The 17,872-nt window shown below is 35.0% G+C and overlaps 1 protein-coding gene across 3 annotated transcripts in view; it reads left to right on the top strand.

The window, feature by feature from the left end:
- Window positions 1-1,154: 1,154 nt before the first annotated feature.
- LOC101442018 (ovostatin-like) overlaps window positions 1,155-17,872 on the top strand; it is a 62,559-nt gene continuing 45,841 nt past the window's right edge. For all 3 annotated transcript variants that reach the window (XM_058282758.2, XM_058282757.2, XM_058282756.2), the window contains exons 1-9: window positions 1,155-1,284; window positions 1,902-2,085; window positions 2,548-2,704; window positions 5,320-5,372; window positions 9,225-9,245; window positions 9,752-9,920; window positions 10,590-10,674; window positions 13,241-13,358; window positions 15,666-15,780. In XM_058282758.2, coding sequence (XP_058138741.1) covers window positions 1,217-1,284; window positions 1,902-2,085; window positions 2,548-2,704; window positions 5,320-5,372; window positions 9,225-9,245; window positions 9,752-9,920; window positions 10,590-10,674; window positions 13,241-13,358; window positions 15,666-15,780 — 970 coding nt within the window. In that variant the 5' untranslated portion in view covers window positions 1,155-1,216. The remainder of the gene's footprint in view (window positions 1,285-1,901; window positions 2,086-2,547; window positions 2,705-5,319; window positions 5,373-9,224; window positions 9,246-9,751; window positions 9,921-10,589; window positions 10,675-13,240; window positions 13,359-15,665; window positions 15,781-17,872) is intronic.

Here is a 17,872-nt window from a genome sequence, read left to right as displayed (position 1 = left end):
ACTACCCATTTGGGAAGCAGGCACTTGAGCCACATCTGCTTCCCTACCAAGATCCTAACGGGAAAGAAGCACAAAATAGTCGGCAAGGAGATGAAGAAAATGAAATACAACGCAGAACAAAAACTAACAAACAAAAAATGAAAATAATGTTTCAATAAACTTTTCTTCCAAGATATTATTATTTCACAAGCCATGAGACCTTGATCAGGCTGACTTAAGTCTGCTCAGATTCACCTCAAGGAGTCTCGCTGTAAATGTTGGGGATATTTATCTCCCAGCAGTCCTCTTATGTTTCTAAAGGCAAATTGTTCCACCACTTTCCTAAGCTATGTTTATCAAGGCATAAAAAGAGGTGTGATCTTGAAAAAGTAATGGGAGAGCACTGGGGACCAGCTTGCCTTATGTTTACATAAGTAATATTTCAAGGTAATGATCTATGGATATCTTTAAGATGGCAGCTTCTTTTAGTAAAGAAATTGATAATTAAGTGCCAATTTATTTTGTATCTCACTACAATTGTAAACCATTTAGAGCAATAAATGTTAAGTCTTTTATAATAGAGGTTATTAGTTATTTTCTTAACTTCAGTGTTATATTAAATATTTCAGATTTTCAGTTAATTATTTCTCATGATTTAGAGTTTTGCCAGGAATTTTTTGGCAAACAAAAATACATTATATGGAAAATACAACCTCAGCAATTACTAATAAGAGAGTGCATGAAAATATTTGAATCATTTTTTCAATCTGAGCTTCCTTAAGCATTTTTCTATCATTATTTTTAGAATTTGCTTCCGACAAAGTAACTGTATGAAACTATTGTCAATCAGAAATGAGTATTGCATTTTCAACACAGACTTAGCTTTCAAGCTGGAAAACATTAGTATAATGAGATAGAAATTCATTTGCAATAACTGAATTTCTTGAAATGAGGTTTAATTTGGGCTAACAAAAACTCACAGCTTCATATTTTAAGTCTGGGAAGTATTGATACTAGACTTCATAAATGAGATGGTGATAATCAAATGACGTGTACAGACATGGGTACTGACATGACTAAAATTAAAAGAATGCGTCCAATTAGGTTATGTTCTGTGACTGGCTCAGGAAATCATGACGAAAACCACCACATGGATATATAGCTGCACAGTTGGCTTTACTGGCCGGTGAGAACGTTGGAGCTCCCAACACGCTGACCTGCATGTGGATCACGGATCATGATGTGGAGGAGACTACTTCTGGGCATTTTCCTCTTCCATCTTTCTCTTTCTCAGTCCCCTGGAGTGTAAGTGATGGCATGGTGTTTTTTTGTTACATGTGGAAGCCAAAGAGAGCTTGGGGTTAAAAATCAAACTTTCATTGCGGTGATTAGATTTTAGAGAGTATTACCACTTTACAATATGATCCAAAATATTCCAATTTGTACAGGAAATTCCATATTTGAGTGGCACTGATCCTCTCTGTCTAGTAGATATCCAGAATGCTCGTTAAGAGTTATAACCGTGCTGTATTTGTGTTGTGGAAAAGGCGTCAGACTGCTGCTGGGGAAGGAAGCTAGGTAGAGAGTAGACAAATGCCAAGTGATTTGTGTAGTATCAATTCAGGGGCAAATTGTTGGGAAGGCACTGACAGCGTCAATCTTTGTGGAACTAATGACTTAAATTAATTGCTGTTTCGTAATTGAGATTTTCCTTTTGGGTCCAGAAAATTCAATTCATAAACCAGTATCTTCCCATTTCATGCATTGCATGCCCTCACATTTAGACTTTCGGTGTACTCCTAACATTTTATCATAACACATCTTTCTTAAACTCTAAGAGTCTGCAGTTAACAAAGCAATTGCTAAGTCACTTGACATTTCTTTATACTTTCATGTTTAATGCTCTTGCTTAATTTTTGTAGGCAATATGTTCTGTTGGTCCCTTCCGTTCTACAAGGAGGCTCTTTGGGTAAAGCGTGTGCCCAGCTTTCTAACCTTCCTGAACATGTATTTTTGAATGTCTCCCTCAACTACGCTGAAGTCCAGACCAAAATATTTGAAGAGAATGTTGCAGGAGAGAATTTCTTCAAATGCGTCAGCTTTAAGGTAAAATACTTCATTCTTCTTTATACGCCAAAGAATGTTGCAGGAACAGAAAAACCACTACATCACTGATTTTATAAGAATGATGATTTTACTGTGTGTGTCAAAGTCTTTTAAGTCTTAAAAGAATAACAATCCTCAGTTTGAGATGATGTAAGTACAGTCCTAAGTGGTGATGTGGGCATAAACTAAACCGTGTGATTTTATGCACAAGTTTTTTGAAGGAAATGAGATACGAAAAGAGAAAGACTCTTATACAGAGGAGAAAAGGATTTTTAAGAAAGATGGAGGAGAATTAATGTAAAAAGGTGCAATAAAGTGGCCAAGCAAGAGAATCAGGTTGATCATTCAATAAATAGATACGCTATGTCACGGATTAAAACTTTTAGTGATACCAACACACCGTTAATGGTTGGGATTTCTTGACAAACGCCAGTCTCGTAAGGTATTTAATTTGTTCTCTAGGTTCCTGAGGCCCGCTCTAACCCACTGGGGTTCATTACCTACTCCGCTACAGGAGCCACTCTCAAACTGGGAGAGAGAAGGTCTGTGGCAATCCAGTCCAAGGAAAGTGTGGTCCTCGTGCAGACAAATAAACCTATCTACAAACCTGGAGAGAAAGGTGAGTGTATGGAAATCACATGACTCTCAGCTAATATCATTTCTGAGATATTTAAATGGAAAGTATGCAATACAAGCTCAGCAAATTGAACAAAAAGAAACACAGATTCCCGGTGCCGCTGATAAACATAGAAGTTGTCACAGGAGAACACACAGCGAATGAACACAGAGCAGATGAGGGGGGGGGGCACAGGGCGGGGGGGGGGGTGGTTGGGAGGGTAAAGGGGGAGAAATAAATAAAAAATAAATCTTAAAAAAAAAATCCATTAGAGAGTTTGCTTACAGAGCAGATCATGTACTCTCAAAGCCAGAGATTTCATTTCTGTAAGTCTAGGATGAAGAGTTTTGGGCACTGTATTTTTAAAGAGCCCCCTACATGTTCTAATACTATCCAGGTTTGGAAATTACTAAGTTTTAGTTAAAGCAAGCTTATGAGCTTCTAGTTGAATTAGAGGTAAAAACGAATTAGAGGTAAAAACGGTGACAAAAATGTGTCAAGGCCATAAGACATAACCCTAGTGACTAGAAAATTTCCCAAGATAGAACGATCAGTATGACATTGAATTAAGCTGAAAAAGCCTCCTCCAATCCATGGGATTGGAAAGGATTGGTGGGCATAGGTACTGACAGTGGAAAGACAGACATTTCTGATCAGATGAACAGCACATGAGAACACACAGGGGTAGAATTAATTTTTAAAACTACGCCTTAAGACGAGAAGTGACATAGTTGGTGTGAAGAAAAAAAAAATGAAAGGGAGGAAAATAAGTTGAAGTGAATAGAGTGGTAAAAAGGAAACCCTGGATATGGGGTCCTTTTGCATGCAATCAATTAAATAAGGTCCACCAGGAGTTACAGTAGGTTTGAGGCATAGAGCACGACAACAGTCTGAGGAAGACTATTCAAAACAATCTATTAATATTGCTGAAGTATCTCTCCTGTACTTTTTCTTTCTTTCCTTCATTTTTTTTAAAGAGGTATCAGGGATTGAAACTGGGACCTCATACATGTGAGGCAGACACTCAACCACTGAGCTATGCTCACTCTGCAGCTCTCTGCTATGCTTTTGATCAACAGTCCACCAAGGACAGTGGGCATGAAAATGAGGGAAAAAATGATATCTTTCTCTACTCCTACTATTCATGGAGGCCTAATTTGGAAAAGAATGAATGAAATTATAAGTATTACTTCTTTTGATTAATGACATGACCAATTTTTTCATTCACTATGCAATTTTCTTCAAAGATTCATAGCAACATATGCAATCTAAGAATGGCCACACTGGCTATCATATTCAGGTTTAAATGTTTATTGATGTGCAAAAGTCAATAAATCTGCATGTTTTACTTTTGAGATACATCTTGAAAAAAAACCCATACACTTACACTTTTAAAATTTAGGAAAACACACTAGAAAAGCTGTCTTTGTATAAGTAATTTACACATTTATTTTTACATTTGGTTGAAGGTATTTTTAATACTCATGTATTAAACACACATACATAGATTACCAACAAAGATTTTTAAAAAAATAAGTTTTGAATAAATGAATTGAAGCCAGGAGAGGGTCAATAGCCTGGAATAATGAAGTTAAAGAAAATAAACTTTAAATGAGTATGAAAAAACACATTTCAAGGGTTGTTAATATGTGTAGACAGATGACAAAATAGGATCTGATATCAATGAGTGATTTTTCTCTAAAGTGCAATTGCTCTGGTATAATGATGAACAGATTTTGACATGGATCTTCATTTTCCTTAAAAAGTAAAATGCATATAATATAAAATAGGACACTAACCAGAAAGTAATAGATGACATCAACAAGAATAAAAAGATATTTATTGAAACTGATAACTTCTAAAATAATAATTCCTCGCTTTTGAATTTAAGTGCAAGGAAAATATCTTTAGTCAGAGTTATGAACTTAAGTAGTTAAGTAATCCTCTTTTTGAGCCATGTGGAAGGTGAGAGGTCTTCCCTGGAGAGATCCGGAGGAAAATAGGCACCGTGGAGCAGAAAAGAGTTGGCAAGTGTGTTCTGTGAGAAAAAGAGGGAAATTGCTTCATAAGAGAAGACATTTCCTTGATGGCACAATGACATGGATTCTATAAGGACCATTGGGTTGAGAGTTATTTGGGCATGGGACGTCGTAGATGCACCGGGAATGAGAGTGTGAGAGAAAATAGATGACTGCAGAGGATTACACTCTGGATTGGTTTAGGAAAGGTAGAAAGGGATATACTGAATTAAGTAAGTAGAAGATTACTGTGGGAAATTATATTAAGAATTAAATTATCTGAACTGCCTCCTCAGTCTTTTGCTTCTTTGGCTTGAACATGTTTTATGACCATGCATAGGAGGTGAAGGATAGAAGGAGATACAAACAAAAGAAAGCCAGGAGGTTCTTGACTGCAATCCTTCTTGTTGGCAACATAACGTGTTCAACATGGTAACCCCAATATTTGCAAAAAATGTTATGTAAAATATGTATGTAACTCCTCATCACATACTGCAAATTTATATCACTTTCTAAGTCATCTAAGTCCATCAGTTTAGTGTGAAGGCTGTTATGACACAAAAGATGCTGATTTTGCCTCACCTTTATTTCCTCCTCCAGTGATGTTTCGAGTTGTATCTCTGGATGTTAATTTGAAGCCTGTTAAGGAATCGGTAAGTTATAAATGGGAATATGTAAAGGTTTATGGGTGACTTTGCTTTTCATGTCTTAAAATTAGTCAGTGAAAAGAGGCAGGCTGGTTGAAAGTATTGGTTCTGTGTTCCTAATGGCCTAATGACACATTGAACTCCTCACTAAACCAAATTCTTTCCTTTTCTCTTTTCTCTCTTTCTCTCTCTCTTTGATGAACAAACTTGAATGTATTTCCCAATTACATAAAAGTGTGCAATTATTAGTTACATAATTATACGTTATAAAGCCCTGTGCTAGTCACTGAGATCCAAAGATAAAGAAGAAACTCTTTTCAGCCCCTCTCCCTACCCATAGTGATTGCATTCAAGTAGAGGTGGTTGGAGAAGTACATAAGTGGTTATGATAAAAGTGACATTAGAACATTATAAGCAAAGCACATCACTATATTCTGGACATTTGGAAAAATATCTGGCACGTAGAAGGCTCTTACCATTACAGAATGAGGGAATGAACGAATGATTGAAAACATTATGACCTCTTCATATTGGCGTTATCAGGGGATGTATTATCTTTCCCCAGTACCAGATCCTGAGACAGGGAATAATCAACGAGGGAATTATTAAGAAAGTGCTCCCAAGGGAAACAAATTAGAGACTGGGAAAGCAGGACAGGGAAGGGGAAAGAGCAATGTCATCCCAATGGTCTCCTTAGGATTTTTTTCCCTCTTGTTGTTTTCTAGTTTGTTTTGTTTTTTATTGTCAATAGTCCAGGTAAGATTGTCCAATTCCCAGCTTTAGTAATCACTGCATTTGCTTAGGTACAACAGTATTGATGATCTGTTCCTTAAAAATGTGGGCCTTGGAAAGATTGTTTTCACAGAATGTTTCTGGAGAGGAGTTTCCACAGTGTGGCAAAGTACAGCAGCTTATACACAGCAATCAAAATTGATACAGTATTTCTGAAATGGTGGCAGCTAACAGACTACATGTTTACATATTTCCAGACCCTATTTGTAAGGTCCACAGCTATTTCAGTTTTAAATCCCATTTAAGTAAATGATTCAATATATAATTGGTCTTTTACGAGATCTGGGGAATCAGTAAATTTAACTGAAAAAAAACAAACAACAAAATATTATTTTATGCAAATGGATCCAGCTATGGGGTATGTATGCAGGAGGGTTTTTATTGTCCAAATTTCACATCTTTCTTTTCTGTCCGGTGTACTTACCTTCACTGCTGACTCTGTCTTTCCTCCCCCTTAAGTCAGTTATGTAGCATATTCAAAACATTATTTTTCCAGACAGCTCCATTTATATTAGGAAGTTTCAGATCTTTCCTCAAACTTACCCATAGTCTGGAACTACCTCTCCTCTCAGAGGTCTTAGATATGATCATGTCCCTGATCAGAGAGAGATTTATGAATCAAACTACAGAAGAGCATATAAAGGTGTTGCTTTCTAGGTTCTTGACTGTTATGCAAGATTTAGCTATGGACAGAGTCATTAGTTACTAAGCAGAATCAGCCCTTTTCTAATCTTTGTTTTTGGAGAAAATAAAAAAGTTTAGATCAATGGTAATATAATTTTGCTAGATCCTTGTACACCATGTTTTTGAAGTAGGCTCATCTTTGTAAAACTAGAGGACAAATTTAAGTAACAAAAACTCAATTTGTTGCATGTGCATTGGAAATATCATAATAGATATGAAAAAGGTACAGTACTCTAACTTCATTTCTCATTATTAGAATATTTCCTCTTCCATGGCACTTGTAGAAAATATACTCTTGATTTCCCTCCTGTGAGGGGATCTCACAAAGATGCCTCACCTCTAATAATTGTTGAAAACTATTCAACACCATCTCAACAGTTTATCCAGGAGATGCCATGTTCCCGAATTTGGAGTAACAGATAGAGCTTTCAGTCCAGCTGTTATGTTTTTTTGTTTCAAGAATTCTGAACAAGGATTAAGAACCCTGATCCTATCCCTGTATGTGTGTGTTCTATCAATGAATGAATGTTGCTGTCAGTAGCAGCTTGAAGAGTGAGCAAAGGACCCTAGGGAACCTTTTTTTTTCCTGACATACCAGGCTCTGGATTGAACCCTGAACCTTGTATGTGGGAAGCTAGTGCTCAACCACTGAGCTACATTATCTCCCTGGACGCCATTTTGAAAATTGTAATCACCCTGTTCACGTAAGGATTCTTTCCTTGGGCTTCTGCCTAAATTTATTTACTTGTCTAGTAAGGAAATGTCAGGATATGTGGGAATGTTCAAAAAACAAAGACAATCGAATTAGTGCTGGATACAGAAATCATAGTTTGGAGTATTTCCCAGAAGGGGAATCAGCAATGTTCAACATTATAGCTGTGGGATTGAACACTGACCACAAGGTTTGTCAATAAAGAAGTCATTAATGATCTTTGGGGATAATTTTGTTATATTGGAGAGACCTAAGTTTAAATATCTGAAAAAGGAGAACCAGAGACAGCACGTAGTTCTCCTAAGATATTTGGCATTAAAAGAATGATGGGAAATATTGTCACCTTTTTACTTTGCTATGAATTCTTTCTCCTTCTTATACAATTTCATAGCCCTTCACTCCTTCATTCCTTTTTCTCCCTCCCTCCCTTGTTCCTCCCTTCCTCCATTCCTTCCTTCTTTCCTTCCTCTCTTCCTTCCTTCTTTCTCTCTGTATCTTTCTTTTTCTTTCTGAATTCTTTCTTTTTCCCTCATGTGCATTTGTTTTGCTGCTCCTCACCTGAACGATATAAGCTATTATATACTGCACAGTATTAAGCAGACTGATAGACAAATACAAGAGTATTATAAGATAATACCTCAAAAGAAATAAAATTATACATTCTGAGGTGGAGGAGATGTCTCTGGGATGGAGCAGCCCAGTACAATGTAATTACATTAACAGTCTAATATTTCATGCAGGATTTAAACCTCAGGTTGAATATATGCATCCTATTGATTGACCCCTTGCCTGTCTGTGAATGCATGCTTTCAGAGAAACGGTTGAGTATCTTCCACCAGCAACAAATCTAGATTTACCGAGTTCCCCAAATGCTCGACATTGGCATGGGATCAGAAACAGATCCCTTCTTCTTATCCTCGTTCAGTTTTCTTAATGTGTGAGTTGTTGTTGTTGTTGTTTCATTTTATTTTCTTTTAGCAGTTAACTTTCACAAAGTAGTGACCATTTCCAAGGCAACCTTAAAGCAATAAGTGTGTTTGACTTCCTGCCTGTGTGCATTACCTAAAGTGAAGGAAAAAGTTTATTTAATCCACATCCTCAGTGTGCTGAAACCTGTGTTGGAAATCCAAGCAAACACATCAGGGGGTACAATATAATGTTGTCCTTGACTGAGTGGTACAGACCATACATGCTACAGAAGGGCGGTGGAAAATCACGGCTCAGAAAGGAGGGCATTAAGTAAGGGAGTGGAATGTGGTAAAACAAAACAAAACAAAAACAACCTTGAATAAAGGTAAATTAACAGAAACTGGAAGGTAAAAAGGAAAGCATTCTAAGGGGAGAGAGACAACTTGAGCAAAGTCCCAGGCCTGGAAATGAACATGGACTCTTTTAGGGACCATACTAAGACTTGCTTACTGAGACTCCTGGGTGTGTGTTGTGAAAGAGTGGTAAGTAAATGAAAATTCTTGAAAACTAGCCAGAAGATTTTAAGTATGAGCAATAGACATTCTGACTTTCAGTCAGAATCAATATTTCTTTCAAATATTCTAAATTATCTCCTTACGTTTCTTTCTTTAATAATAGATTTTGATCTCTTCACTCAAGGAGAAAACAAAAACAAAAAATCTTGAGGTCACATATTAACATGATTTTTATTTTTCTTTCAGTATCCAGTGATTGCCCTTCAGGTAAGACAACTGTTATTTCAACTATGGTTTTCTCATTTTTTTGACATTCCCTGAAACCTCAAAGTCAAAAATGAAGTTTACAGAGGAAGACAGGCTATATAAATTGTCTCAGAATTATTTATTTCATGTAGCCATCCTCAAGAGGATAGAAATATTTTTTCAAACATTTCACAGTAACAGTCACATGTTAAAAGAACTGAACAATAGGCAAGTATGATTTCTTTCAATTGAATATTTATTGAACATATATTAATGAGCAGTTACTGTTTTATGCACTGGAGATAAAATGACTCACACTTAGGAAATCAGAGATGAGCACAGAAACTCGAATTGGAAAAAATAACTATCCTAAAATATAAGTACTACAGTATGAACCTATGTTCAGATGGGACAGGAATCAGAGGACACACCCATGTTTTGAATGAGTAGGTGAGAATCTCAAGAAGTGGAAAGTTTCTTATTGAAAAAATCCAGCATGCAACAATATGTTCTTTCTTGCTTCTCAGGATCCACGTGGCAATCAAATACAACAGCAAGTGAATGTGACATCTTCAAGAGGGATTTTGGAAGGTTCCTTCCAGTTAACCTTGGAGCCTGTCTTTGGCCAGTATCGCATCATGGTGCAGACCCTCTCTGGAGAGAAAACGTATAAGTCCTTCCACGTGAATAAACATGGTAAATAAGTGCTATGAAGCTATTATCTGTTAGTGACAAGAAAAACATATTAAAATCTCTCTAGTTTTGCAAGGGCACTGTTATTAAATAGCATATTAAGTATGTATCTGTATGTCTTCCTTACCTTCTTCCTTATACTCTGTTTATTATCCCAGGATTCTCCACACTAATTTATCCCATAATTCTCATGCAACACCCTGATAACCTGGGACCTCTATCCTCTTCCTTTTGTGGCATCTGAAATCTGTTTGTGTTGTTTCCTGGTGTGTTAACTCTCATTTTTTGCCATATTTATGCTTTAAAGCACCTTGGATAATGGGGAAGGAATTAGAATTAGTTATATAAGTTAGTTTATATTAACTCATAAAATCCTCAAAAAATTCCCTTATGATATTATTATTCCCACTCTACTGTTGAAGATATTTAGGTACACTTTCCGTTGCTCAACACATGAGAAGGCACAGATTTAGAATTCAAATCTATATTGTTCTATTCAATTCCAAAACCCAGCTCTTATATATTCTTAATACTATTTATTAACAGCAAACATAAGCATAGAGTCATGATCTGTGAAAGAAATACATAGTTGTATTTATGTTAATACATGTCATACATAGGAATACATAGTTGTATTTATGTTAATATGATTTTTTTTCTTTTTATTGACAGTGTTACCCAAATTTCGAATTACTATGGATGCACCAGCAACCATATTAGTTGTGGACCCTGAATTCAAAATAAATGTCTGTGCCTTGTAAGTTTGAATTATGCGCAATAAAATGATGGATTCATAGAAAGAGACTAGAATGGAGTGAAGATAGCTAAAAAGAAGTGACAATTGAAAAGTGTAGAAGGCAAGGGGGGGGGTGAAAAGGATTTGCTGGCTTTTGAATTCTTGCTGTATTTCAGTAAATATCTGAGTGCATGTTAGGACATCAGGTTTTAAGTAAGAGTCTTCAGACTTCTGACTACTATCTGACATCACAAGTTAACTCAGTCTTTCATGCCATCCAACATGATAAGCACTAACCACATTTGGCTGTTTTAATTGATTAAAACTAAGCAAAATTTAAAATTCAATTCCTCAGTTGCACTAGTCACATTTCAAGTGCCCACTACTCACATGAGGCTAGTGGTTATTCACTTCTGAAGCGCACAGACATAGAGCATTTCCATCATCACAGAAAGTCCTACTGAGCAGTGCCGGATGAGGAGGAAAATCATATGCTCCTTCTGCCTCTTGATTCATTCTTCATATATTACATGATTAAAGAAGAAAACTATAGTTCAAAATGTATCCTAGGGAAAACTGCCATAAGAGTTGAAAGGAACTTTACGGTAATTCTAATGCACTGGGTGGAAGATTCAAGGGCAGAGGCAAAGGGGTGATGCAGATGTGCTTGGCAGGAGCAGCAGCCAGCCATTTCAAGCTGTCTTCTGCCTCCCTCCTCACTGAGTTAAGCAGCATTAGAGGAGCTCGTGTAATGAGGAGTGACAGCTAGAGCACTCATCAGAACATACTGTCTTCTCAAACATGATGTGAGAATTGATTCTTTCCCTGGTCACAGGTCAAAGCTCATAGACATTATGTTTCATTGTTTTTCTTTTTCCTCTTGATTATTTTTTTGGGAAAAAAAGAAGGAAGGAAGGAAGGGAGGGAGGGAGGGAGAGAATGAGGGAAGGAGGAAGAAAGGAAGACCAATAACCTAAATTTCCACACTAAAAGTCCCCCAGCATGTGTCTGCTTTGGGCTGGAAGTCTATAATGGAAAGAAAGGGCATGGCCAGCAAGTTGATGCCCCTATCTTGTCTTCCACCTCAAGGTAGAATGGGAGGAGGCAAGAAGGTAAGGGACCAGAAAGTTCCAATGCATTTTGGTTGGAAACGCAGGGAATTTCCAGGGTAGCTGGCAACAGCCATGATGAATGGAAAGCCCCGAAGCCCAGATGAGCAGGTACTGCCATTCAGGTCCTGTGTCATATTCACTGGAGGGATACTGCTACAAGCAGAAGAGACACTCTGAGTCAGAACAGCAGGAATCCCCCCTATGTAAACATGAATCATCAAACACCTGAAGACTCCAACAATTTGAAACGAGTATTAAATTTTTTTAATTGAGCACTTTATTCCTGAAAAACACAATTAAAGGTCAACAGAATAAAAATTTAGAAAAAAAAGTCAAATTTAAATACTCAGAGGGAGTGAATAGTGCATCTTTTAAGATATAGTCAACGAACATGGAATTCAGCATATTGATTATTAAAATAAATATATGTAGTAAGTCAACTAGAAAAATAAATAGTTTTGAAGAGAGAATTAGTGATTTGGAAGATGAAATGGAGGAATTCTCATAGAATATAGCCGAAAGGAAAAAAGTACATAATGAACGAAAAGTACAAGTATGTGGCTAGGAGTTCCAGAAGAGAACCCTGAATCAGTCAGATTTATTAATGTCTAGCTTAGGAATCCAAATTTTCAAACCTTTAAAGGAGAGGAATTTGCTGACAGGACTCCCTGGTGAGGTTTGAGAACCAGCATCAGAAGATGGAGCCAAAAGTCAGTTCTAGGACATAGCAAGGACTCCAGTCGAAATTTGCTAGAATCTAACATGCCAGCATATAGCTGCCACTGGCATATTACAAAGAGTATGATCCCTTTTACCCAAACACAAACAGAAAATGAAAAATTTATATATATTTGTATGTATCTATGTCTAAATATATATTGAGAGAGTGAGGGAGAGAGAAGAAAGTATGATTCTTCTCTCCCCTCACTCTCACAATTGGTCAAAGGGGATTTTAAATTTTTATTTGTTGTTTGAGTTTTTAACAATGAAAATGTATTTTTGTACTTCTGTTTAATTAAAAATAAATACAAGTTACCTTGTAAAAGTAAAATGAACAAAAAGTTAATATATGCCCATTGCACAGCATATTTTGAAAACACAGAAATAAATACTCTTATATTTATAGACAATGTAAATATACATTAAATAAATATTAACATAAGAAACTAGTCAATAACTGCTCTATATCTTTCCTTTCTATTAATATTGTGTTTGTTTACATTGTATTTTAGTGACATAGATATGTGATTTCTTCTTGTTGATTTTCAACTTTTTAAATTAAGAGCTATCTTTGCTTAAAGTATGCACCTGAATTTTAGTCACTCAAGTTGTTTTAGATTTCCTCAAGAAAATGTTTAAGGATGGCAGTTTGCGGTTGTGGTTGTAGCCACTAAAGAAAGTTTTTAAAATAGCCTAGGCAGATTAAAAACGACATTGATCCCTATAATGTTATTTTTGTTTCTCTCTCCCTTTAGGTATAACTATGGCCAACTTGTGAAAGGAAATATTCAACTTAGTGTGTGCAGGGCGTATGCATTTCAACCTGCTTGTCACACTGCTGTGACTTCACGATGTAAAAATTTTACCCATCAGGTAAGAGATGCATCTGCAACTTCATAAATACGCATTACTGTTATATTCACTTTCCACCCACTCTCCTTTCTCCTTGTTACCCTGTATACCTTGAAGATTTTTCCTTTTTTCTACGTTCCTAATCCTATTTGTAAATTCTCTATTTTTCTTTTGTCTTAATCATTTCAGTGGTAAATTTCAGTTCTTAATTAAAATGATTCCAGATTGTAACCCACATACTACCAATGTACTAGAAATGTGGTATGTCTTCCATTTTACCTTATGCTTGTGATAGAAGATAAGAAAATGTCCACATGTATTTAAGAATTTTAAATGAGTGATTAAATTATTTTCTCTCAATCAATTCTGACTGGAAATAAATGAATAGGAGTTCCAGAAGGAGCATGCGTCTTGCAGAGTTCTTAACTACTAGCAAGAGGAATTAACTTTTTCAAACTGTCAAAGGAGAGTAATTTGCTGAAGAGACACATTGGGAAGGTTTTAGATCCATTAATTGAAAATGGGCACAAAAAGTCAGTTTTAGGATATAGCAAGAACTCCAGTCAGAATCATGCCAAAGGCTGACTGGCTACTATAGAGTTGCCATTACCATATTGCAATATTACAAACAATGTGATACTATTTATCAACACACATATACACACTCATATACACATGCATACTCATACTTGGCTCTCCCTGAAGATGACTTTTGATTAGAAATAATAACAAATATTCTGGCTCTTAAAATTTTAACTTTATTTATTTATTCAAACACTGAGAGCAACAGCAATAATGATAATAATACTTTTTAATAGATGCTTACCAGGTGACAGGCACTGGGGTAAGTAATTTATATACATTGAATTTTCAAAGCAACCTTATGCTTTGAATTTTTGTTTTATTATTATCACACTTTTACAGATTAAGCAGAGAGAGGTTAAGTAAATTGCTCAAGATCATATATTTTAAAATCTTGAGGGGCTGTATTCTCAGGCACTTCAGGGAACGGAAAATTTTCTCCATTTGTTCATTCAAAAATCAATATTGAGGTCCTTTAAGATGTAAGCATTATTTTATTTAGGGGCTACAATATATAACAAGACAGACTTGGTCCTAGTCCTCATGAAGCTTACATTTTATGAAATATTTTCTTTCTAGAAAAAAAACGAACCATGCCAAGTACACAGTGTAGCTAGATTCCAGAATGTATTATCAAAAATATTATATAGCATAGATATATGCTATAGCATAGATTTGAGAGCTCTGACAATTGAGAATACATCGCGTAAAGTACACTGACATGTGGAAAGCAGGAATATCCATTCAATGATTCATCCAATCGTTCACCTTCAAGTCTAGTGAAATGGTTCTGGACCTTTCCACTTGTGGAAATGGCATCAGACCTTGGTGTAGTTTCAGGTGCACTCTGAAGTGGCCATAGGATCTTGACAGACCACCTAGCATCTCTAGGTCTTGTTCTCATCTCATCACAAAATGAAGGAGTTGAAAAAGAATTTAATTTCCCCCAATTTAATATGGACACTTTTCATGACCATACTAGATTGTTTTGCCATATTCACCAATTCCCTCTGCTTAACTTCATTAATTGCGAATTTTTAAATATTCTCTCAATGAGGCATTCTAACTTGACCAAATACATTTTGATTGGCATTAAAGAGAATTAAATAATTATAATAATCATAATAATAGTAATAGCTACCATTTTTTTAATGTTTTCTAAGTACTGTGCACTATGCTAATACTTTCCAGGTGTCATCTTACATAATACATACAACTCTCCAAACTCTTTATTAACATCTGCATTTTTTATGAGGTAATAAGTGGCAATCAAGGTTCAAATGCTGGTCTTTAACTCTAAAGCCTGTCTCTTTAACTGCTGTGTAAATTCTAGTTCTGTAAACATCCAATGCATGGTGACTACAAAATAGAACTCAGTTTCAAAACTGAAAAAGAATGTGGAATCAACAAACTTTCAAATATTAGATGTGAATTAGGTGACTAGAGGTAGATTTATTCATTATCTTGTGAATTAACAAAACAATGATACTATGAATTTTTTTGAGTGGACAGTATTGTAAAGGTTAATACCTGTAAAAAAAAAAAAATCAAGTAGAGTCATAGGTAAATACATTAACTGAAATTTTATATTATGAAAGTGCAAGAATTACTTTATAAAATTAGAACTTGGCTAATACAGCTTTATTAAAGTTGCTTCCCAGAAATTACACCTTTTCCCTAAAACTACTATCACAGTCTTTTTCAAATTTAACTTTTCTTTTACGGTTATATTCATTTATTTTTCAGTTAGGAAACGATGGCTGTTTCTCCCAGGTTGTTGATACCGATGCCTTTGACCTAAATCAGGGTGGATACAGCAGGTATTTGCACGTGCACGCTCTTGTCACAGAAACTGGAACAGGTAATGAACCCAAAGCAGTTAGACCCCAAGGGCTATCGCTGTCCATTTGCATTGCTAGTGGGTGGGCAGCTACACAGTGTTAATCTAGTCATTGTTTTCTGGTGTTTGTCCTCAGTTTCTCAGATCCACAACCTGAATGTTTCACATCGCAATCAAAATTTATTAGATTCCTGCTGATGGATGGTCAAAGATTAATTTCAAAAGAGACTAAACCAGAAGTCAGAAGGCCAATCCATGGATTTGTAACAAAGGCCTCATTTTTCAGATGTCAGCATACTCATTTCCTTTAATGATTCCACCTAGAATTTGAGAAATTTCGTTTTTGACATAAAACTTTTTTGGTGAGCATAAAATCAGAACAAGAGTAGTATAATAGTTTGGGGAGAGTATTTTACCGAAACTCCAGAAAAATCCAATAAAAATCTCATCTCACAACCAAGAACATTCTTGTAAAGACTGTGTCTCCCTGATCTACTATCCCTTCCTCTCCCTTAAGTACAAAATGAAACACTTTATTCTTTAAAATCCTTTTTTTCTGTGCTGCCCACTCCTTTTCTGTGAACAGCATCTTTTTTAACTTATGCATATATTGCTGGTATTTCAGTGAAATTTCTGCTCATGGGATATTAAATTTAATGTATATATATCATTATTCAGAGTTTCAAGCATCTGTCACATCCTCCTGAGGAAATTCAAGTATTAAATAAACATTTAATTGATAAATATATTTGACACATCAAAGTAAATAAAGAAAAAAAGAATCCTTACTAAACGATGATATATACATTCCTAAAAGGACTACTATGCGCCCTTTAAAAATCAAAATGTTTAGAAAGTTATCACAGAATCACAACAGAATGTTAAAAATGATATAAAATTACATATGCATATATACATATAAATGTGCATGTAGATATGCGTATTTACAACTATATTAATAGAAATATATAGGTTAATAAGTATACCATTTATAGGATAAACACCTAGAAATAAATCAGAAAAATAAGATGCAAGTCTAAAATCATTACTAAATATAATGAATCATTAGTGAATGTATTTTAATATATATACTAAATTAAATTTTGATCAAAATCCAAGAAGTACGTTTATAAAATGCCAGTGTATTCTAAAATATATATAGAAATTAAAACAATTCAAAAGAGCCGGTAATCTTGAATAAGGAGAATCACTTGGAAAACTTACAATGTCATATTGGTATATTAAAATCTCTAGTAATTAAGGCAGTATGGTATTGAGAAAAAAATAGAAAGAGGAAGATAACAGTCAAGAAATTAATACATGATTTATAACAAAGAATTGTGCAGTTGTGCAGAGTTGTGGAGAAATGATGATCTTTCAATAGATGTAACTAGGTCAAATGAGATGGGAAAAGGTACTCATATAGGTATGTAGTTTCCAACAAAAGAGAAATAATCATGAATATGTGAAGGCCTCATATATATCAGTAACAAATAGACAAAAGTCTTAATAGAATAAATTCAACTAAATTCATAATAATACTTCCATATTTGAATTTGTAACTACAGAGTTGAGTTAACCTCTTCTATAGTACCTACAGTTAACATAACATTTAAGATTAATTTTGAGAATGATTTTACACAGCTTTTGCTCAGCTTTTTTTTTTTCCTGAGGAGAATTACTTTGAATCATGGCGTTTTTTTACTGTTTTAAAGTATGCTAACCAAGTTCTCAACTGGAAATCACTGTATAATTAATATTTTAAAAAATAATTAGTTTATAAGAGTTTTCACTGGGCTTTAGAAATAAATACCATTCTACCAACATTGATAAATGTTCCTAATGAACAATGCAGTGGAATAAAAAACTTAACAAATTGTCTGTCCAATGAATTCATTTTATATATTAAAAAAAAAAAACTGATAGGAAATAGCCTAAAGTGTTAATTTTTGTTATCTTTGGTATATCTGAAGTTTGGTCATTTAAAATCTTAAAACTTCTTAATTTCTAATAATGCACATATAATTCTTACTATGATTAGAATAAGTGTGTGTTTTAACCAAGCAAACAACAAAAGAAACATTGATAAACAATTGCTTAAGAATATTGAGAA

Source organism: Dasypus novemcinctus, chromosome 20 (assembly GCF_030445035.2).
Source record: "Dasypus novemcinctus isolate mDasNov1 chromosome 20, mDasNov1.1.hap2, whole genome shotgun sequence".
Taxonomy (NCBI): Eukaryota; Metazoa; Chordata; class Mammalia; order Cingulata; family Dasypodidae; genus Dasypus; species Dasypus novemcinctus.
The sequence above is the reverse complement of the archived record's forward strand: the minus strand, read 5'-3'. Positions and strand labels throughout refer to the sequence as shown.